The sequence below is a fragment of the Eumetopias jubatus genome, unplaced genomic scaffold, assembly GCF_037043125.1.
Source record: "Eumetopias jubatus isolate StellerSeaLion01/CBP00866 unplaced genomic scaffold, mEumJub1_p1.0 scaffold_13, whole genome shotgun sequence".
Taxonomy (NCBI): Eukaryota; Metazoa; Chordata; class Mammalia; order Carnivora; family Otariidae; genus Eumetopias; species Eumetopias jubatus.
This window is the reverse complement of record NW_028274819.1, coordinates 103,686,901-103,709,399: the sequence shown is the minus strand read 5'-3', so window position 1 is coordinate 103,709,399 and position 22,499 is coordinate 103,686,901. Positions and strand designations below refer to the sequence as shown.

At 47.6% G+C, this 22,499-nt stretch overlaps 1 protein-coding gene across 1 annotated transcript in view; it reads left to right on the top strand.

Annotated features, from left to right (window-relative positions):
- The first annotated feature begins 8,281 nt into the window (after positions 1–8,281).
- NCAM1 (neural cell adhesion molecule 1) overlaps positions 8,282–22,499 on the top strand; it is a 66,697-nt gene continuing 52,479 nt past the window's right edge. The window contains exons 1-7 of the mRNA XM_088017521.1: positions 8,282–8,321; positions 11,307–11,381; positions 13,044–13,262; positions 14,307–14,450; positions 14,802–14,939; positions 16,651–16,768; positions 17,249–17,415. Coding sequence (XP_087873647.1) covers positions 8,282–8,321; positions 11,307–11,381; positions 13,044–13,262; positions 14,307–14,450; positions 14,802–14,939; positions 16,651–16,768; positions 17,249–17,415 — 901 coding nt within the window. The remainder of the gene's footprint in view (positions 8,322–11,306; positions 11,382–13,043; positions 13,263–14,306; positions 14,451–14,801; positions 14,940–16,650; positions 16,769–17,248; positions 17,416–22,499) is intronic.

Genomic DNA, 22,499 nt, shown 5'->3' with positions numbered 1-22,499 from the left:
GTGAAGGAGTGTGTGTGTGTGTGTGTGTGTGTGTGTGTGTGTGTGTGTGTGTTTCCTCCCCTGTGTCCCGCCCAAGTCCCTTATGTAGACTTGATGCTGGAAGTGTCAGGCAGCATCACTGTGGCCCCCGTGAACTCCCATTGCCAGGAAAGGGGGTCTGGTCTCCTGGAGTTCACAGGAGGTTTTCCAGAAACCTCCCTTAAAGAGAGAATGTGTCTCTTGGTAGGTTTTCCTTCTTTTTGAGATAAGGATCTAAGTGTAAGAAAGTTTAGTTACTTGGTTTTAAAGTTGCTCATAACTAGAGTTTGTCACCTTGACAAAGAAGTTAAGAAGCATTGCCTCCGTGAAATCCTTCCTAAAAGAAGATTCTGCCACCAACAGATGAGTTTGGTTGTGTTTGTTTTTCATGAGTGAGCCTGGTGTTTGCCCCTGACCTTTGAATTGGCTCCTTGGGATCCCACTTATTTTGGTCCTTGAACATCAAAGTCCATGATGACATGGTGTCATGGCGGGGGGACCCTCTTTAATGTTTCTGTCTTTGATTCCAAAGACTGGGATTGAGAGGTTCTCCTGCCTGTTGGATAAAGGAAAGTGAGATCATCAAGGACAGTTGGGTTTGGATTGGGGGAGGGAAGGAGCCTAAGTGAATAATGAAAAAATTTCATAGTGGTTGCTTAAATAAAATCTCACTACAAAAACAAAACCCAAACAAAAAAACTATAAAGGCTGTCATAAGAATCTCATTCCACATTTAACTTTATGACTTCTTAGCAGTTCTTTAGGGTTGCAGCTGTATTCTGGGGGAAGAAAAAAAAAAGGAGCATTATTAGCACATGGAGCAGGTCCCAGCTATCGAGATGAGTGTAACATTACGCATTGGGTTGTTTTTTTCCCAGTCTCCCCAGCCCTCCTAACAAACTCTACCCAAATCTTTGATTCATTATAACTTGAAAAGACTGATAGCAACCTAGAGTACAACCAGAGGCCCTTACTGTTATTAGGCATACAAATCATAAGGCAGAAGTACCAAGAATGAAGGAAGAAAGGTCGATAAGCAGCCTGGGGCTGGAGGAAAGCTTCTGGGGCTCTTCTGGGTCCCTGAAATCACGTTGTGCAGAGACAAGAAGGAGGTGTAAGTGTAGCCAAAGGACTTTTAACTGAGACTCAGAAAATAATATTATGGGTAATTCTATGGTTGGATGGAACATAAGGTTGGCAGATAGAATACCACAGTCTCAGAATGGAGATGTACTTCAGATGTGCCGGGACTACCACATGGCCACCATCTCCTGCAGCCCCTACTCCTCCCCCCTCCCCTCCCCTCTCCCGGGCTGTGGCTGCTCTCAGCTCTCAGTTCCTGACAAGCCATAGAGTTGGAAAGGGCATTTCAGCTCTTACCCTATATAGTGGTGCCAGTGAGCGCTTTCTCATTTGTTCCTAACTCAGGAAAACAACATGATTATTTTCCAGATTTATGGATATACTATTTGTAAAATTATTATTACTTAAATGGCTCAGTTTTCTTCTGTTCTCTCCCTTTTAAAATATTGTGTAATGCGGTTCTATGTGTCATCTAACAGGTCAGGCACCATCTGGTTGGGGGTGATGGTGGCTGAGGGAGTGGGGAAAGGGTTCTCCACCGAATAGAAAAGATTGTGGCCTCCCATAGGAATCTCTTTACTATGGATGCTCTACAGATGGCCTCTTAAGGGGAATGATTCTTTGAGAGACTGCCAGATGACCAGATCCATGAATAATCCATTTCAGATGCACACCCTACAGAGGAGCAAAGAATCAGCCACGATTTGTATATCACCAAAGAACAATTTTAATATTAACATTTTAGTAAGGGATGATATGGCTTATCCAGACTCCAAATTGGGGGATCAGGAGTAACCTATAGATGGGAAGATCCAACTCACAGCCTCTGGCCTGATCCTGTTGGTGGCCACCACCAACGCGGAGCACTTAGTGACAGCAGAGGAGAGCTACAGGCGGGCATGAAGGCCGGGCCCATGGGGGAGGGGGTGGGAGGGCAGAGAGAATTCAGTCTGGGGATGAAGGTAGGGCTAGAATAGGGAGGCTGGTGTGGCTGGTGGGCCCAGAACTCAAGGAACCTGTTTCCAGCCCCCCTTCGGAATCACTGTATCCCAGGGTCTGAGTGGAGTATGTCTGGAGTCGATAGTATTTTTCTCTACTTATGTGCTTAGCTCATCCAGCACAAAATCAGCTCCTTTTCCATGAAAGTTGACTTTAATTGAGACTAAGTAATACATACTTAAGATCAAGGATCATGGAGCCAGATCTGCATGGGTTCAGCTCTTGGCTCTACCTCTTACTGGCTTTGTGACCTTGGGCCAGTGACTTACCCTCTCAGCTCCCCGGCTTCTTTGTTTGTCCCAGAGGATAATAAAATTCCCTATCTCGTAGGATTGTTATGAGGCTTACACGAATTCAATAAAGTGCTTAGTAGGGTGACTGGCACATAATAATTACTATATATTTATATATATCCTTGAGAGTGTGAATTTTTCACATGACCAAAACCAAATTTAACAACTCTTTGCATTGGTTGTTTGAGAGATTATAAGCCTTTGTATCTTCAATAGCCCAGATGTGCTTAAAGCTACAAACACATAAGGACATTTTTGAAAGACACGGGCAGGATTTGAAATTCTCAGGATGAAGTTGCACGCTAGCATTCTCTAAATTTCTATTTTCTGGGTGTAAAGAATACAACATCTGCAAACAACAGCTGGACAAATACTAGAACATATAATTCCAACTTCTTGCCTTGTTGGCAAAAGTATTGGGCGAGAGAGAAACAATTCTCCTTTTATCAAAGTACCTTTTTACAGCTGGAAGAAAAGAAGTTAGGTGAGTCATTTTGTGAAGGCAGCATTTCGGGAGAACAGACCTAAGAAAACATTGTCGGAGCATCCTGGACACAATCAGATAGCATGCAGCAATTTATTAAGAAGGCCGGGGTTCTCGAGGCAGATTGATAGATTTTATGTTGTTCATCTGGAGAACCTCAGCTGAGTTCCAAAAACCTATTTGCGTCCTTGCCCAGCACTTCAGTAAGTCAGCTTCATGTAAAGTGCTAGCCTGAAAAAAGGCCAACAATAGGAAGGGCAGCCAGAAAAGGAAGTGGGGAAGCTGAGCTTTTGTGAAAAAGTGACCGCGGTGTTGGAGGTAAGCAGGCGTTTTAATTGGCTTGGGACAGAACTGGCAGAGCACCTGCCGTTTGCCCGGCTTTCTTAACTGCACTTTAATAGAGCAATTCTCTCACTTGATGACGCCTGCTCTTTTGGGACAGAGGTGAGACTAGGGCAAAACAGGTAAAATAGCTACTGAGGACACACAGAGGAAATAAGACACAAAAGCAAAAAGTGCCTTGGGGTGGGAGTCAGCACGTGGGGCCAACACCGCAGGTCCGCAGCAGGGACCCTGGGCAGCCACTCCCGGAGTGTCCCATCTGTAAAAGGAAGGGGTTGCAGATGATGCATCCGGTCCTCTCTGGCTCTACCCTCCTTTGTTACTAACAGCTCTACCGTCCTGGCCATGAATCCAATGTTGTAGAAGACTGAGAAGTCACAGTGTAACTAGACCCGCATTTGCCACCTCTTGGCACACACGCCTGCCTTCAGCTGTGTGCTCCCCAATGCGAGGGGCCATGGAACATTCCCGCCTCCACCCCTTATGGACTGGGTGAGACCAGGCTAATGCCCACTCAGAAAGGATTTCACTCCTTATCTGGAATCTGGCCCTTTTGAGACTCTATGAGTATACTTTTGACTTTTTGCTGCTTTGGAGAAAAAAACGTATATAGTAAACTCTTCAATGCATCTCCTTCCTTTATGACCTTCTTCTAAAATAAGCAAACAAAAAATAAACAAGCATCTTTTTATCAGAGCCAGGCAGGCTTCTCCCCTGTGTCTGATCTGTGGGTGTGGTGTGGAAATTGTCTGGGTCCATCTTGGCCTGCTCAGTATCCCACTGAGTCATTTCTTCCCACTACCCATTAAAGAACGCTCCGGAGAGCTCCCAGGAAGAACTGTGGGCTTTCTTGGGGTTGGGGATTGGTGGTGGGAGTGAGGGCCTGGGCACCATCATGAATCTGTTACTTCTGAGCAGATTAAACCAACATGTCCATCTTCTTGTCCTCTAACCAGGAGTATAGGACATCGTGGTGTGACATGAGTCAAGTCTTCTAGCTGCTAGGTGGTATGTGGGGACAACAGTGATGGCTTAAAACTGCTGACTTCTTTCTTTCTATAAAAGTAAACCATTTGATCAGACCTAACAAAAATGCTAATTTGACCCAGGGAACTGGGGAGGCCAAGAGAACTGAAACCGTTACATGCCTTGGCTCTGTTCTGACATGAAGCCAGTCCCATGAAACAGAGACGGCACCCAATTAGTCCTGGTTTCCAGCAGCTCATATCGTGTATGATGCTAAGAAATAGAGCCTCCTGCTTCTGGCAAGTGATTTTGCTGTTTGGCTACCAGAATTCCATAGGACAGAATGTCCCCGGTAATGGGATATCAGATTAATCATGGAGGCTTTGGTTGTGCAGTGATGCTCAGGACTTTTTATTCCTTACTGTAAGATCTATGATAGTATCATATGACATGGAAAACTGAAGAATTCTACAGCCATATTGACCTTCTCCACACCTCCCCCTCATCACTTTGGAAGAGCCATGGGACTTGAGGATGGTAAAGAGAATTTTCACCGGGACTCTTCATTGCATGGGTTTTGTAAGGAAACATTACCCAGTTTGGGAGGTTTTATTAAAATGAAAGACTTTGGAAACCTGTCTGTTATATGCACCCCACATCTCCTTCAAGTGAATTTGGTTTAACAGGGTCTGCATACGTCTGCAACGTACACATATGGCTTTATCTTGACACAGGGAGCTTTGGCTTCTCCATTCTAAGGGTGAATGAATTCTAAGGGAGAATGAACCTTCCACCACCTCATCTTTCCTTCCTCTTCCAGTCTTGAATTCTGCTCTGACCCACCTGCTGTGTGCTGGCGTTCTCAACCAGGAAAGACCACAGCTTTCTGAAGGGCTTCCTTCACTCACTAGGCTGGCTGGCATCCTGGGGGATGCCAGGGGTCCAGCTCCTGTGGGTACTTCCGAAGGGTTTGGTTATAAACTTAGTTGGCCTGGGAACCCTATCTAGAAGACTTCTGATGTTTAGGTTTAGATGGGAATTAGAATTCTCAGCACTTCCATAGATGAGGCCCCAACTGAGCAGCCCTAAGCATGGCTTCTAGATGGTTTCAGTTGCTGCTATGAGCCAGCTTTAAGCAATGAAGATGCTTCCAGTGTTAGTTAGAATATGGTCTGCCTTTGTGATGACATTATACAGACCCTGGAGCCAAAATCTCTGAGAACACGTATTTTACAGTTCCTTTAAAATGACATTTAACTTTTGGATTAATATTTGAAAGTGAAACAGTCTACCTCATTTTCTTCCTCTGCCAGCTGCTATCAGCAGTACCTCAAGCCAGAATTACAGGTCTCACGTGTCAAGTATAGGCGAGACTCCTTCATCATTACTAATTGTTTGTTTTTCTCTCCCAAAATGAGATGAATTTACCTATGTCTAGCTGCTTTCTGCCACAATAGCAATCTGATTAGTTGCATTATTCTACACATACACACGTTTATCTAGGCTCACAGCGGATGTACCATACATACACATAGATATAAACACACACACACATGCTGTAAGAGGTGTATGTGTCTACAAGTAGTCTATAAGAGGTCCCTGTTATCTTATTCTCACGGCAAGCATTATGGGGAATTTTGTTTGTTTGCAGGGTGTGTGTGTGTGTGAGTTCAAAATGCTGCCATATATGTACCACCATTTAAAAAACCAGAGCCTAAGCTGGTATTTGGTACTTCTCATACATTACTTTTCTAAATCATCTCAACAATGCCTATGAGATAAATAGGGTTGTTGTGTTCATTTATAAATGTGGCACACTGGCTCAGAGATTCTCGAGTTCCTTGGTGTCCGAGCCGGGGTTTGGGCCCAGGCCTCTCTGACTCCAGACCCTGATTTCTTAACTATGGCTCTCTCCTGACATTTAATTATCATGACAGTCCAGCCACACAGAGGCAGTCTTACCATCATCTCCATTTTACAGATGAGAAAACAGGCCAAGGTGAAGTGGTTTGTCTAGAGCTCCTGCCTTAACTGTTTTTTGCCTTTGATTGAATTCCGTCATCTTGTATACCAATAAAGTTGTGACTGGCAAGTAGAATTTCCTAAATTAGTGTAGAGAGTGGAATTGGGCCCCCTGACCAATTGGCTCATTCGAGAAGGTTACTTTATCTTAAACCATATAGAGAAACATTGCTTCCCTCAAAAACCGTGATCAAAATAATTTCTTCGGGAAGGGTTGTAAATAAAGATTTATTAAGAATAATAATACACAGCAAGCATAAAATGTTTATTATGTGCCAGATGCTATTCTAAGTGCTTCACATATATGAATTCATTTTGTCTTTCCAACAGCCCTATGAAGAGGGTTCTGTTTGTCCCCATTTTACAGATAAGAAAACAGAGGCACCAAGAGGTTAAAATACATGGCAAGATCACGCAGTTAGTAGGTGGCACAGCTGAGATTCACACTCAGCAGAGTGGTCCAGAGTCCTGGGCCTCAGCCATTCTCCAGTACTGCCATCTTGGTTTTGGCTTTACTTTCATTGAGTTTGGTTGGTTTAATAGTGAGTTGCCCTCAAGCACTTTGCTAATAAGGAGGACAAACTGCCAGAAGCAAGTGGGGTCCCCTCAGTTGTTACACTCCTTGTCCAGATGTCTGGATTTCCAATAGGTATGGTCACATGAAAGAGATTTAGCATTAGTTACAGTTGAAAAATAAAAAACAACTCTCCATGGAAGTGGTTAAGTATGGTGATAGTCAAGGTTCATTTCTAGAACAATAGCTAACAAGATAAATTCATAGTGACACTTTGATACCTTTTTCAAAAATTCTTAGCTGTTATTACATAGGTTCTAGAAAATTCCCTTACCTGGTGCATAGTCACTGATCATATTAATCCTCTGCTCTTCACTCTTCTCTTAAATTGGTGACCGGGGCATCTTCTTACCTTGGTTCTGGGCCTGCTGCGTACCTGCAGTCCATCTTCCTCAGCGATCAGCATCTTTATCACCATTTAACAAGAAAATATTTTCGATTAGCCACGGGAGAGACCTGGGTTTACATTCTGCTGTCAGCTCCTCCCTGGTCAAGCACATTAGAATCTGAAAAGAAAACCAGTAAAAATCGAACTACAGCAAGAAGTTGCTGACTCAAGCGAAATCTGTGGTCTCCTTCTTGAAATCAGAATAATTTGTCTCTGTTGCTTTGCTTTGGTAAGACTTCCACCTCTCCTGATAAGTGCCTTAGCATGTTTTATGAACTGAAATCCGAATTCACTTTCCTTTAGCAACTAAAGGAAATTCTCTTGCCTCTGCTAGAAAGTTGAGAGTCCCCAAACTTCTCTCTACATCTGAAGCTGTTTGCTAAACAAGTTCGCCTCTTTTTGGACATAACATTGATTTTTAAAAAAACATTTAAACAGAAAACACATTTGAAAATGTACAAATCTCCCCCAAGTTTATTTTACTTTTAAAGTCAGATGAGGACGGGAGCAGGGGGATCATTCTGTTCTTAAGAGAACCCTTTACCTCTCTGCTCATAAGTGATCGAAGAGTATAGGAGAAATATCTGGAGCTTTCGACTCTATCCAGCCTGGGTTGGAGTCTGGACTCCACCATTTCTACTGCTTATGGGACCGAGCCTCCACCTCCCTATCTGTGAAATAGGAGTTATAATGCTATGATCATCTGTGGGTGAGGAGGCCAGTTAGAATTAGCCAGGGTAGAAACGAAGGCAGCAATTGGACTATAAGATATTTGTACGCTCTGCTCTTTCTAGCCCGTGAGTTGGCAAGAGAGCAAATGCTAAATACTAGGTCATAATGAGCCTATGAGATGGCCAGCCAAAGGTGAGTGGTAGTTTCGGGGTATAGAGGGAATAGCTGGAGTCTTAGAATCAGATGACTTTGAATCTTAACTGCTCATTAGCTGAGTCGCCCTTGGCTAGTTATTTTGCTTCTCTGAGCATTAATATTCTCTTGTATAGGATGGAGACAATAAGGTAGGCCTTCTTATGTCTCCAAACGGTTGTGAGCATCAGACGAAGGAACGGAGTATGTTTTGTAAACCAGAATGTGTGATCTAGCTGTAGGGGGCCATGGGGGATGATGGCCCTTCGGATCCAAACCCCCATGCGTGTAAGCCTGTATCTCTGGACGCATCTAGGATGGAGAAGGATAATGCATGGCCTTCTTGCCGAGCATTTGTGCAAAGCAAGAGTTGAGATACTTTCTCTGGGAGAAGGGTTTTCCTAGGTTTCTTTAAAGGTATGAGTTATGCCTGGTTAGGAAATTTCACTTATATGTGCAACTGGAGAAAGGCAAAAGTTGAGGTAGGAATTTTTATTGCAAACAGTGAAAGGTCTAATAGAGTAGGAGGATGGGGCACCACGAAGCCGAGGGACGGAGTTTGGAGAGTAGAGCAGGATTTCCACGTACCATTATTAAACCTAAGAATTCAAGGTTCAGCATCTGGGGAAGAATAATCAGCCATTGTGCTACGGTCGAAGACAGCCAAGTGTTGACTTTCAGAGTCTGGGGTTCCTCTGGCCCAGCTTTGACTCTGGTGCTTTGAAGGAGGAATCATACTATCTTTTCCATGTGTGCCGGGAGTCTAAGTGGATATGTCTTCTTTAAAAAACTTCTGTGATGATGAATGTGTGCGTGGGATCTGCCTAAGCTGGGAATTCCTTTGAAATTCTTGTTTCTGATTGCTCTCCATGGTGCAGAGAAGGATACTGGCCACATTTGGGTATGAAACTCTTGAGCCTAGCTGTGTTCTCTGGCCCCCGGAGAGTCATGTTCTGTTTGAAAAGAGCTGAAAAGATGAAGACTGTTTTTTCACTTGGGATAAGAATATCCTTCTCAAAGCAGTAAGGGCTCTGTGAGAATAACAGGATCCATATGTTGAAGCTGGCAGCTAATGTTCAGCATATGGGCCAGTGAACCTTTCAGGCAGAAATATGCCTCTAATTCTCTAAAGAATGCCCCAGTAAACTCCAGAAAGGACCATTACGTAGGTGACGGATGGCACAGGCACAGCTCCTGGGCTCTCATGGGCCCATCGTTCTGTGGAATGCAAGCCGTGGACAGAATGGAAGGGTCTTGGTTGGCCTTACGATGGATGGCGCTGGCCTGCGGCCCTCTCCATCAGACCCCGTGCCCCCAAAATACTAAAGGCCTTATCAGCTCTGTTCTGTTAGGGGATGGTGCATCTGAGGGTCGTTCCTCACATTCTCCAGACTGTTCGTCAAACCGAACGAATGGAAACTTTTTGTCCTCTACCCACAGAGGCAGCACTGTGGAAAGAACACTTCCTTGGGAGCCAGGTGGCCTGGGCTCTACGGCCACCACCACCCTGGCCCTAAATAGAGGTGACCCTAGCGAAGTCACTTTATCTCTCTTTGTCACCCAGAAAATAAGCAGGTGCAACATGGTGCTGGTTGAGACTCCTTCTGGCTCCCTCAGTTTGGAGCTGAGTGCACCTACCTCTGGCCAGAGGAAAGCGAAAGAGACATCACAGCTAGAGACACCTGCACAGGGTTAGGTGCCCTCGCAGCGCCGTGTGCCGCGTAGCATTTCGGGAAAGGTAGGGGATGCCCTTTCATTGCTCTCTGTGAGAATTCAGTCCTGGGCCGGGGATGAGTCATCGGCAGTAAACCCAGTGAGGGAGTGGCTGGCTGCCCCCGGATTACTACAGTATTTCTTCCAAACCAGCATTTGGACGTCTGAGTTCCCCCCTCTTGTTCTCACGGTGGAGCACTCAGCATCCTCCCCTGGCCTGAACTCTGTGCCTGATTCCTCACTCTGCGCCCTCCCTCCTTCCTTTTGCAGTTCCTTTCTCTACCAGGCTACCCACCTCTCCCCTACCTCTGCTGCTTCTCCCGGGTCGGCTTTGTCTGTTGTAGGTGGCAAGCAAGGCCGCGCCCCCAGTGGCCCGGTGCGCCCCGCACTCCCCTTGCCAGCCCCTTGCAGGCCCTTTGATCCCTCTGCTCTGCTGCGTGTACCGCGGTCCCTTCATCACGGGAGCACAGACTGAGACCTGCAGCGGCTCTGCCTGCAAGTCCGTCTCCATGGCAACCAGCAGGCCCTCTGTTCTGCGGTGCAGAGAAAATGGCCGATCGAGGAAGGGCTCACTGAGTCTCTATTACCGGGCCTGTTGAGTCCCAGCCCCTCCTCCATATCCATATCCGCTTGAAGAAGCTACGTGCGTTGAACCAAATGTCCATTAGCTTTTAGCTTTCCGATTTACTTTACCTAAGAGGAGGGGAGGCAGAAGGAAGTTGAATCCAAATGGATAAAAGCAGTTTTTTCCCTACCCTAAAACTATATTTTCATGAGGAACAGTTATCTGCTCCGAGCAGATATACAAGGAACCGAAGGAATACGGCAGTCTGTGGGATCCCGTGCAATGTATTTTGTCTTATCAGTGGAGAGGAATGACAGAGCATGGGGATCGTCAAATAGAAATTAGCACAAGTAGCCAGGAGATACGGGGAATCCGTACAGCACAGATCCCCCTACAGCTTGCCAGGAGGGCACCTGACTGGTTGGAGTGATGATGCTGCATGCTGTCTCCTCTTATGGAAAGAGGGGTGTGGGTCCCCTAGTCACGAGGCAAGTTGAGCATTTGGCATCCCCTGCTTCCAGATCCAACTGGATCATCACAGTGAATCCTCCACAGTCATGAAGCAATGAGACATGGGAAACTGGAGAGGTCCCTCGTCACACAGCCATGGGGACACTTTAGGCTGATTTCCAGAAGTAACTGATCTGTTATTTCTGTGAATCCCAGAGGTGCTGCTGTCTGGAGCAGGACCATGGCCTTCTCAAGAGGTCAGAAACATGTAGAGTGGGGAAGGGGTCACCCCAGATCTCCCAGAGGACCCCGGGCTCTCCGATAGGGGATAGCCTTTCCACAGGAAAGGATCCAGACCGTGTCCATTCCTCGCTTTGGCACGGGAACCATGGATTCTTTGGTGGTGACAGGCTCTCGACCCAGACCACATCCTCCCTTCACTCTTTCCTAATGTGAGCAGGGAAACCCCGTTTTTGAATGGAAGCTCTGCGTTCCCTTTCAAAAAAATCCTAATGTGTGTTTCAACCGGACGTTGTCTTTTTCAGTTTCTCTGCAGGTGGATATCGTCCCCAGCCAAGGAGAAATCAGCGTCGGAGAATCCAAGTTCTTCTTATGCCAAGGCAAGTGCCCTGTGCCTCAATGCATTTAAGGAAAGGCCGCCAGCAGAGCAGTAGCCAGTTGGCCCGGGTGTGCGGGGCCGGAGGGCCAGCGAAGCTCTCAGGCCTCTTCCTTCCCCTCGCAAAGGGCTTCCCCAGCACAGTGAGATGTGTCATCTGGGCTTCTGCATGGTGATGGAGGAGGTCTAGGGATTTCCTGAGGAAAGTTAGCGCAATTCCCAAAATAGCGAATCACCCCGGGTCCCCTGCTCTGTACCCAGCCGGAGTTCTGTGCGTGACGCGGGAGAACAGTGCTGCCTCAGAAACCATGCTTCAGGGGGTCGGCGCAAGGCTTATTTCTTAGAATCTCCTAGGACACGGAAATCCAGGAAGGTCTGAAACTTGTCTGAAAGGAAATTGAGCACCGGTGTCTCTTGTGCCGTGAAAATGTGGGTCCTGGGTTGTGAATACTGATATTCTGTCTCATTGCCCCCCACCAGAGCACTGGGGTTTGTCAGATCTGGTGCCCTTTTGTTTAGAAAATTTGCCCCATTTCCACAGCTCAGATAACATCAGGAAGCGTCCTGTGGAGGAGAAGCTTCCGATTAGGCTTTGGATTCTCCGTATGTGACAGGACTGGGATTCAGATCATGGAAGAACCAGGGAAGTTGAGCTGAGCCAGGTGTAAACCGTGACATTTAGCAAGCAGCTTTTGGCAGGGAGGGGCCTTTAAAATGCGGTCATGATTTGCGTTGGATGAGGTGCCTTGTGGCCGCCGGATGTGTTCACTCCAGCTTTGCCTTCATTACAGCAATTTAAATGATCTGGAGACACAGCCGTGGAGCCCACAGCACATCTTGCAAATAGCGATATTTATTGAAAACATGATGGGCCCTGAAAGGAAGACGGCTTCATTTCCATACTAAGCATCTGTGCAGGGCTGGGTGGTGTGGCCCGGGGAGGGGCACCGTGCAGAGAGGCAGGGCGCCGCCGTGGCCACCAGAGCCGAAAGCCCTTGTTCCCGCGCAGTGTCTGAGACCCCTTAGCAGCGGCATCTGCCCCTCCTCGGTGCCCCGGGGAAAGGACGCATGGGTGATTCTGGCTGTCTTCTTTGCAGGATTGAAGGAGATGAATTTGTCTGTCTGAGACGGGGTGCTGAAATGACAGTCGAGCCAGTTTGGGCCGGCAGATAGACGCTAGAATAAAATTGGTTGGGATCCACACTCCTAGACGAGCTGGTGTCTCCTCCTCGTCACTGGAGACCACAGTCTGAGCCCTCAAGAACAGGCTGACCAGTTGGCTCAGACTCGCCAGGCCCTTGAGCTCAGATCCTAGACATGAATCCCCTCTGCCCCCTCTTCTGTGAGGCTGGAGCTCCTCGCTTAGAGCCCGGCACACAGTAGGTCCTCAACGAATACCTCTCCTCGTCCCTCACTAAGGATAGGCATACTCACGAGGGGTTGTCGAGTTCTTTCCCGTCACTGTGAGTGGTGTTTTGTGCAAAACGATGAAGCACAGAAGCCAGGGGAAGGCGGTGTCACGGCCTCCGCATCAGTGCTCTCCCTCCCTGGTCGTCGGGCCCGATGACCTCTTGTTCGGTAGCTGCTGCTGAGTACCCCCGGTCACCCTGGAGGGGACTCTGTCTTTTTAACTCCCACGGTTTGAAAATTATCTCTTCCTCTTCAGTGGCGGGAGATGCCAAAGATAAAGACATCTCCTGGTTCTCCCCCAATGGAGAGAAGCTCACCCCAAACCAGCAGCGGATCTCCGTGGTGTGGAACGACGACTCTTCCTCCACGCTCACCATCTACAATGCCAACATTGACGACGCCGGCATCTACAAGTGTGTGGTCACTGACGAGGGTGGCAGTGAGTCAGAGGCCACGGTCAACGTGAAGATCTTCCGTAAGCACCTCCTCCATCTTATCTTCTTCCCCACTCCCCGTCCTCTCCTTTGGCTAGGAAGACGCGTGGGTAGCAGGCAGAGTGGGATGGCCGCCGAGGGCTCCCTGAGGCCTTCCTCCTTCCCACTCCCCGAGTCTTTTCTGAACTGAGCTAAGAACTCCAGTGTGTTCTTAAATGATCCTGGGCCAACTCAGAACTCACAACCCTGGGTCACGTGGGTCCCACCTGCCCCCCTTTGGCCTCCATTCTCTAAATTCAAATCACACAGTTCCCAGAGGGCTGCTAAGGGTGCCCCTTCCCTTCTCCAGGCGCTGGCTGGCTATCGTATAATTCAAGTGTCCCCTCTTATTTCACTCTCCCCTGCTGCTAATGGAGTCCGAAGGCTCGGTGGGGTGTGGAGGATTATTATCTGAACACTCTGGGCCACTCAGAGCAGGCAGTTCCCATTGTCAGTGAAATCCAGGCTGGAGGTGGCATCTCATTACCTTGTTATCATGCATCTGTCTCGTTGGCCAGTGTAATGGTGGGTGACAGCTAATGGAACAGTATTGATTGCCATAGCACTTAATCCCATTAAGCCTGCTTTTCTTCTGTTGTGTTCTTCAAAATGTTCTCTGCTCTAGGAAAGCTGGGTTTGGGGTGTCACACAGAGTGGGAGACTGATGACCAATCGTTGTAGACTAGGTGTTGTACCAGTTCATTCCACCTTGCTTTGTGCTTCATTGGCACCATCCCACATGGCAAGGGACACTGGTAAAGAGACTCCTTTACCTCCATAGATCCTTTCCCACACAAAGTACGATAAATTTAGCACTCAGTGAATAGACATTGACTGTCAAACATTGATGCCACATTCCCCTACTTACACCAGCTGCTTTGCCGGGCATCTTGGCCAAGGATGGGCTGGGACCCTCTCTTGGGCCACTGAAGATATGGGTTGAGAGCTGCCCACAGCTTGAATCCAAGCAGTATGGCTCTCACGAAAAGGGGTCTGTGTGGGGCAACCAGCTGTTTTCCCTTATTCTTCTCTTGCTCATTTTCCAGAGAAGCTCATGTTCAAGAATGCACCAACCCCGCAAGAGTTCAGGGAGGGGGAAGATGCTGTGATCGTGTGTGATGTGGTCAGCTCCCTCCCCCCCACCATCATCTGGAAGCACAAAGGCCGAGATGTCATCCTGACGAAAGATGGTGAGGCCTGAATTCCCTGGCGGCTGCCCTAACCCCCAAGCCACAGGGTCCATTAGGGTTTCCACCTCAGCCAGCCTCCGAGGCATTTCAACCCAACCTCAGATCCCAGTGTCCCACGGCCCTGTGCACGTTCCCGGTCCCGAATGCGTGAATGTCCAGAGCTTGTACATTCAGGCACTTGACCTTGTCTCCAAAGAAAAAGATAAATTTCCAGTAGACTTTTGCCCTTGGCTGTCTGTCAGTGCCAGGGCCCCATGTCTTGATTTCAGTGTAAAGCCACCTGCAACCTCCCTGCAGATACCAGAATTCTCTGACTGACCCTTGGATGAACCTGCCTCTTGTCTCTTCTAGTCCGATTCATAGTCCTGTCCAACAACTACCTGCAGATCCGGGACATCAAGAAAACAGATGAGGGCACTTATCGCTGCGAGGGCAGGATCCTGGCACGGGGGGAGATCAACTTCAAGGACATTCAGGTCATTGTGAACGGTGAGGAGATCCGTTCTTCCTGCTCTCTCCATTAGTACCACCTGGTTCCCCCAAATCCTCCGTAACTTCCTCTTTGGTCTGTTAAATAAATCCCATCCTGACTCACGCATCTATCTCAAGTGAATCCCCCCTTCCCAGTAGAGCCTCTGGCTTGTTTTGTTTTTTCTTAATACACTTGCCTTTTGGGTCTCCCTCAACTCGGGGGGACTTCTAGTGCAATTCTTGAATGCCCTTCATTGTCTTACAGCACTAGAAACTTTTCTCCGTGCTTTCTAATAAATTCTTATTCATCCTTCCTTGTCCCTGAGGTTACCATAATTGTGAGATTAGTCCCTTGGTTCAATGTTCAAAGAAGATATTATAATCAATTCAGTCCTCAGAATAGTCAGAATCAGGGCCACGGGTTTATTAATCTTAATCTGCAATGTGTCACATAAACACACCCGTGGAATCAATCTGACATTTACAAGATGTTTACAGGAAATTATAATGTCAGTGCTAAGAAAATAAGTCAATCGTGGTTGAATTGTTTTGGCTATTGATACATATTTTTTGCCAAATTCTCCCCCTCTCATTCCTTTGGTAAAAACTGTTTTTGCACAGGGCTGTTTATGACAGTCCCAGAGAAATGTCACTCGGTGAGCTGGTGCATTTCGAATTGGTATTAACCATCTAACCACCGAGAACAGGCATTTTCAACTTTTTCCAGAATCAAGAGCCCCCTTTTGGACGTCAAGTTCTACTTACCACGGTAGTTATAAGATTAATATGCATTAATTGAAAAAATACATCATGGTAAATAGCTACTATAAGCTGAATCCTATTTTAAAAGGAATAAGACCTATTAATGTAGCTTTTAAAGCTATGTTATTAAAAAACAATATTATGTATTACATATAATGATATTTTGTATTGTTGAAAAACACTGATGCGTGTTTATGGGTGACTTACTCAGTTTGGAGTAATTATTTAGGACACATTGGAATTTAGATCCCTTATACTAACTCTGCAGCTGCCTAGAACTCTTTTTTTTTATAATTTTTATTGTTATGTTAATCACCATACATTACATCATTAGTTTTTGATGTAGTGTTCCACGATTCATTGTTTGTGCATAACACCCAGTGCTCCACGCAGAATGTGCCCTCTTTAATGCCCGTCACCAGGCTAACCCATCCCCCTACCCACCTCCCCTCTAGAACCCTCAGTTTGTTTTTCAGTGTCCATCGTCTCTATTGGTTCGTCTCCCCCTCCGACTTACTCCCCTTCATTCTTCCCCTCCTGCTATCTTCTTCTTCTTTTCTTTTCTTAACATATATTGCATTATTTGTTTCAGAAGTACAGATCTGTGATTCAGCAGTCTTGCACAATTCACAGCGCTCACCGTAGCACATACCCTCCCCAATGTCTATCACCCAGCCACCCCATCCCTCCCACCCCCCACCACTCCAGCAACCCTCAGTTTGTTTCCTGAGATTAAGAATTCCTCATATCAGTGAGGTCATATGATACATGTCTTTCTCTGATTGACTTATTTCACTCAGCATAACACCCTCCAGTTCCATCCACGTCATTGCAAATGCTGCCTAGAACTCTTGACCTCGTGGCTGTGACCCTCTGACCTGAGGTCCCCTGGAAGTGCCTCCTCTCCAGGCTACTGGGTTCCTCTAGGTTTTCACAAACCCCCCTGACAGCTCTTATTTTCCTTCAGTGCCGCCCACTGTCCAGGCCAGGCAGAGCATCGTGAATGCCACCGCCAACCTCGGCCAGTCCATCACCCTGGTGTGCGATGCCAAAGGCTTCCCAGAGCCCACCATGAGCTGGACAAAGTAAGAAACTGGCTCATGCCTTTTATCATGGACTTGTGGAGAAGGGAGCATGGAGCCTGCTCTGTGTTGGCATGTCCATTGCATGCGTATGGGCTGCTTGGGAAGATCAGCTCTGGGTGCAGCCTTTCTGTAGATTCCTACAGAAGGAATCTGTAGATTTTGTAGATTCTGTGTATTCCTTTCTATAAGCTTCTCTCGCCTTGTGCATTGGACCCCTTCCAATGGGGCAGAACCAGAGGGCGTGACCTTGGAGGCCCTCTCTGGAATGTTTGTAGGCAGTTTATAGCCCTGGGAGAGAAACAGAGGTTTGAGTAGAGGAAGCAAATTTGTGTTTGTAGAAGTACAATTTGGGGTGTTGACTTTCTGTGAAGACCGAGTCTTTCCCATGGGCTCAGTCTGCATTCTGTGGAAATGGGTTAAAAATGAACATCTTGCTTCTGTGGTCAAAATCACGGCACTTGGCATTTCTGCACTGTGTAGGGATGGGGAACAGATAGAGAATGAGGAAGACGAGAAGTATGTCTTCAGCGATGACAGTTCTGAGCTGACCATCAGGAAGGTGGATAAGAACGACGAGGCTGAGTACGTGTGCATTGCCGAGAATAAGGCTGGAGAGCAGGATGCGTCCATCCACCTCAAAGTCTTTGGTAAGGACGGTGGGGGTCAAGGTCATTGTCTTGCCACAGTTCCTCTTACCCCGCACACTCCATCCACCAGCAGGACCCCGTCCTCCAGCGGGACCCTGTCCTCTCTGCCTTGGAATCTGTTCCAGGTGCAACGACGTCTGCCATCTCCACCCCCTACGCCCAAGTCCACGCTGTCCGCCTCCTCTCCTGGTCAGTGACACGGTCTCCACCCCGTGGTCCCCTTCTGCCCCTCCTCACAGTAGCCAGAATGACCTCAAGCACCAGTCCTCTGTTTAAAATCCTCCCATGGCTTCCTGTTGCAACCAGAATAAAATCCAGACTGCCTGCCCTGGCCCGTGAGCCCTAACCTGAGCTAGCCCCTGCCTTCCTTTCCAGCCTCGTCTTTTGTCCACTTTGCTCGACACTGAAAACTCTCCAACCCCTCAGGCCCCCCTTCTGTGGCTCAGCCAACACTGAGCTTGTTCCTTGTCTTCGGGACATTGCACTTGATACTTCTCCTGCTTGGAATGTCATTCCCCCACATCTGCTCTGAGCCGCCTTCTCCTGCACCATTCAGACCTCAACTCGACCCACCTTCTCAATGAGTCCTTCCTGTACTCCCCTGGCTAATGCACCACCACCACCCACCCACCTCCGCTGAGCGCTTCCATTGATCTGACTGTATCTTCTTCACCACACTTGTCCTGCCTGTACTGGCCTCATTTCCATATCTGCTCGGGGATTGTGGTCTCTGACCTCCACGAAGCGTGTAAACACCAAGATAGCGGAGTGCTGGCTGTTCTGTCTCTCTCCTGCTTTATCTCTGCCACTCCAAACAGCGCCAGACTCGGGAAGGCCCGTGGTAGACATTAGTGACCAACCGGCTGACTTTCTGTGTCTCCCTTGCTTCCTTCCGTGGCCCATGTGAAACAGTGCCGCCAAAGTCATGAGAAGAGCCCCTAGTCTCTACTCACTCCATCTCGATAAAATCGGTTAACTTCCATTCATTTGGAACTGAAATGTATTTTGACCTGACCTTGAAAAGAGAATTTGTGGCAGACAAATGCTTAACCTATTGGCTTTCAACATTTCCTGCTCATGTTTTTTTTAAAAAGACATGGGACGCCTGGGTGGCTCAATAAGTTAAGCATCCAACTCTTGATTTTGGCTCAGGTCATGATCTCAGGGTCGTGAGATAGAGCCCCTTATCAGGCTCCATGCTCAGCTCGGAGCACCAAGGGGCAGCTCTGGTTCACATGGTTCCAAGTCACTATAGTGTGTGCCTGGGAAACCTGCTTGAGACCTGCTTGTGGGGCCTGATCATAGATCTTTGGAAGATCAAGAGCTTGTGTGCAGTTGGACCTGCTAATCATAGATGAATCTTATTTCTCCATTAATGACAGCTGGGTTTAGAAACAGGTTATTAGTTTGGTTCATATCAACTGGATATACTGGAGAGTGAAAGCTAATGGCCTTGGGAAATATTCTTGATAGTTTTTTCTCTAATTCTCTTCCCCAGATTTGAATCACTCAGATTTCAAGTTCTTCCATATTATAAAGATAGGTGCATTGTTAACGTATTCCTTCATTTAACAGATAGTGATTAAGCACCAGTGTTGCTGGACCGAAGGGCATCTGAGATATGAGTAGGACGCGGTCCTTTAACTCTAAGAAACATGAGGAGGGAGATGAACATAGAAGCATATAAATTATAATAGAGAGTGTCAGCCAGCAATATTTGAGTGCCTTCTGTGGGCCCAGCCATTGTCAAAGTGATGAGGATGAAAAATACACGCTCTGTCCTGATCCTTGGGCTCACGGGCTAACATGGGTGACCAAGGCTGAAATTTTTAGTGATGGCCCATTGTAAGGACTTCATAATGGTAATGGGCACAGTGTTTTAGAGGAAAAGAAGACCTGTGGTCATGCGGGACAGAAGGCAGAGAGGTCTTCACAAACGGTGTGCTGTTTCCCAAGCAGGACTTCACAGATGCAGAAGGGTGGGCGCAGGCGAGGACCCCAGGCCACCCAGGCACAGACGCAGAGGCAGGAAGACCGCGTGTTACGCTGACTGTGAGCTCCTTGCAGACAGGGACCGTGTACCCCCAGCTTCGAGGACAGTGTCTGGCAGATCGCAGGTGCTAGAGTTTGCCTAAGTGAGAGCAGAGCCATTTGTTTTATGTTAATGAAGCACAGTGCAAATGGCAAGGAGATGAGTCTGGAAATGTGTAACCATCACTTGTCTTGGGAAATTCTTACATATTAGCCCCATAAAGTAATAATAATACCCGAAACGAAGCGAGCTCTTAAAATGTGTCAAGCACCATGTGAAGTACTGTGTGTAACTGACTTTTAATCCGCAGCACAACACTGTGAGGTAGAGTTCATTCTTTTTCCTATTTCACAAAAGAGGAAACTGAGCCCAGAGAATTGGGTGCCCTACCCAAGGAGCCAGGGTTCAAACTCACACAGTGGGCTTGGAAGTCCCTTTCCCTGAGCTAGCAAAGGGGAGTTACTACTCCATGAAGCCCCACTGAACACAGACTACATCTGAATTACAGATGGGATGGCTGGGAACACCGAAGTTAGCGTGCCCTCCCTTTGCCACCATGGATCACATGGTTTCTCAGTAGAGATACACTCAGTTCTCACTTGGCTTGTCAGGAACAGATCTTAGATTCTTTTCCAGGCGTCTCTGGTGCGGGTGGCTGCCCCAGGAAGGAGGCGTGGGTAGTGAGTCAGGAGCCACATGGGGCCGGTAGAGAGTGAAGAGCTGGATCGGGTCTAGGGGAGGAGCTAACGAGGCAGGGAATGAATGTAGGATGCAGGAACTGTGGCAAGACAGGCTTTGTCTTTCCACCCACCTCCCTCACCAGGCATGCCCTCCTGCACCACCCCCCCACACACACATAGAGTTTCTTCCCCAAGACCGCAGGTAGGAGAATAGATGCTAGTCCAGAAGAGCAAATAGAGGAGAGGTGGCCAGACTCCTGCAGAGACAGGCAGGTAAGCCGCAGACTCCTAGGGACGCTGTCTAATCCAGCCCCCATCTCGAACATGAGTGCCCCCCGTGATCTCCGGGGGAGGGTTCACGTAGCCGCCTTGGAGTAACCTGGTCCCTCTTGTACACACTGCTTTTCCTCTCCATCTCACATTCTTAACCTCCTGTCCCTCCTCCTCTGGCCTCTCTTGGTTTAGGAGTTTGGTAGTAAGGCCAGGACACCAGGTGGGGAGGGGCCAGCGAGGTAGGGCTCCCTCTTTCTTTTACTCTCTGTCCGTCCCGTTCCCCGTGGCTTGCCATGAGGAGCGGCACGCGGGGGGAAGCGAGTTCCCCAGTGGTGGCAGTGAGGCAGAAGAGCACAGAAACCAATAGCTCGGATGGTAGACTAGGGCTCAGAGCTCCTGGGATTCCAGATGGGAAGGCAGTTAGTAGGTACAGGGCACATCTAAATTAGAGACTACCGTAATTGTACCTTACCAACATCACTTTTCCCTAAGAAAGGGACACGTTCTAGCATGCATTGCCCTAGTTATCAGCCAGAAGCTCTTTTTACTAAGTACTTATATCCTACCTTTCTTTAAATTTGGCAGTGAATTTCCATTGCTTTTCTCCCCCATGGGCCCTTCTGAAAAAGTATTTTTGTCTCCGCGTATTCCTATTATGCTCACACAAATGCTCTTGAGGTCTCGTGCTGCTGTGGACTAAGGCAAGTTCACCAGTGGGCTTGCTTATCTGAGCCCTGAGGACCAAAGCAGCCTTTGTGAGTTACAGCACCGTGTAAAGCCTGAAGGAAGGTGCACCTGGTCATGTCCAGCCTCTCAGCACAGAGGAGCAGGGCCCCAGCGCCCTCCGTGAGCTGGGGAGGCAGGAGCCTGGGTTGGGGTGGGAATAGACGAGACCACCTCTCAGTGGCAGGGTGCAGAGTCATGGGCACGCCGGAAGAGGAGAGCCGTTGTGCTGGGAAAACTCCCAAGGACATCTGTGCTCACAGGAGGGTCCGTGGGGAGAAGTGCAATGGAACGACCCGAGGCAGTAAGTCCCATGGCAGCAGGTGGAAAATAGAACAAGAATCCAAAGTCAAGGGCCCACAACAGATGTTAATTAAGATGGTGTAAGTACCATCTGAAGACAAAACCTGGAGATGTTCCTCTAGATGCTGGTGTGCAGAGGGAAGTGACCTTGCAGCTGTCCCTGTTTGCCTGATGATGCCCATTGTCCCGGGGTAATTATTTAGAGCATTGCTTTTCACTCTCAAGAGTGCCCTGATTTGGACAATAAATTATATTGATATCCTAACACCAAGGCAATATCTTGAGCCTTCAATGAGTTCTGACAATAGCCTTGCTGCTTCTGTAATGCAGAGAGGTTAGGTCATTAGTGAGAAGCTTGCCTGCCTTCCAACAGCCCTCTGTAGACCATACAAAATTAGCTGTTGTTAATAGTGTTTTTAGGAAGAATATAGTTTGCTTTTTTCTAAAGATTTGTGCTGTGCACCCTTTGTAACCCTCTGGGAAATGGAGCCACCAAACCAGATATTAATAGACATTAACTATCCCTTCTTTGTCTTCTATTAACCTTTTGGTGCTGGGACAAAGTGCTAGGGGTCATGACAAGGCCAGCAAACACTGTCTAGGTCACCATATCCATCTAGGTTTCAAGAGGCCAAAAATTCAGCCTTTCTATAACTGCCTCCAGACCTCAAAACAGCTGTTCAGTTCAGTGAATTCAGTTGTTTGGCTGAATTTTATTTTATTTTTTTATACTTTTTTGAAGATTTTATTTATTTTAGAGAGAGAACACAAGCAGGGTGAGGGGCAGAGGGAGAAGCAGGCTCCCCACTGAGCAAGGAGCCCAATGTGGGGCTGGATCCCAGGACCCTGAGATCATGACCTGAGCTGAAGGCAGATGCCTAACTGACTGAGCCACCCAGGCACCCCTTTTTTACACTTTTCAATCTGTGATTTTAACAGTGTAGAAATTCAACTTTTATTTTATCTTTCTCAAACCTCCTGTCCAGCCGCACTTAGCAGTTAGTCCATTCAGTAGGAGCTGTAACCACCTTGAAAGTCTTATTTATCAAGATCGACACAAAACCTTCCTGTGG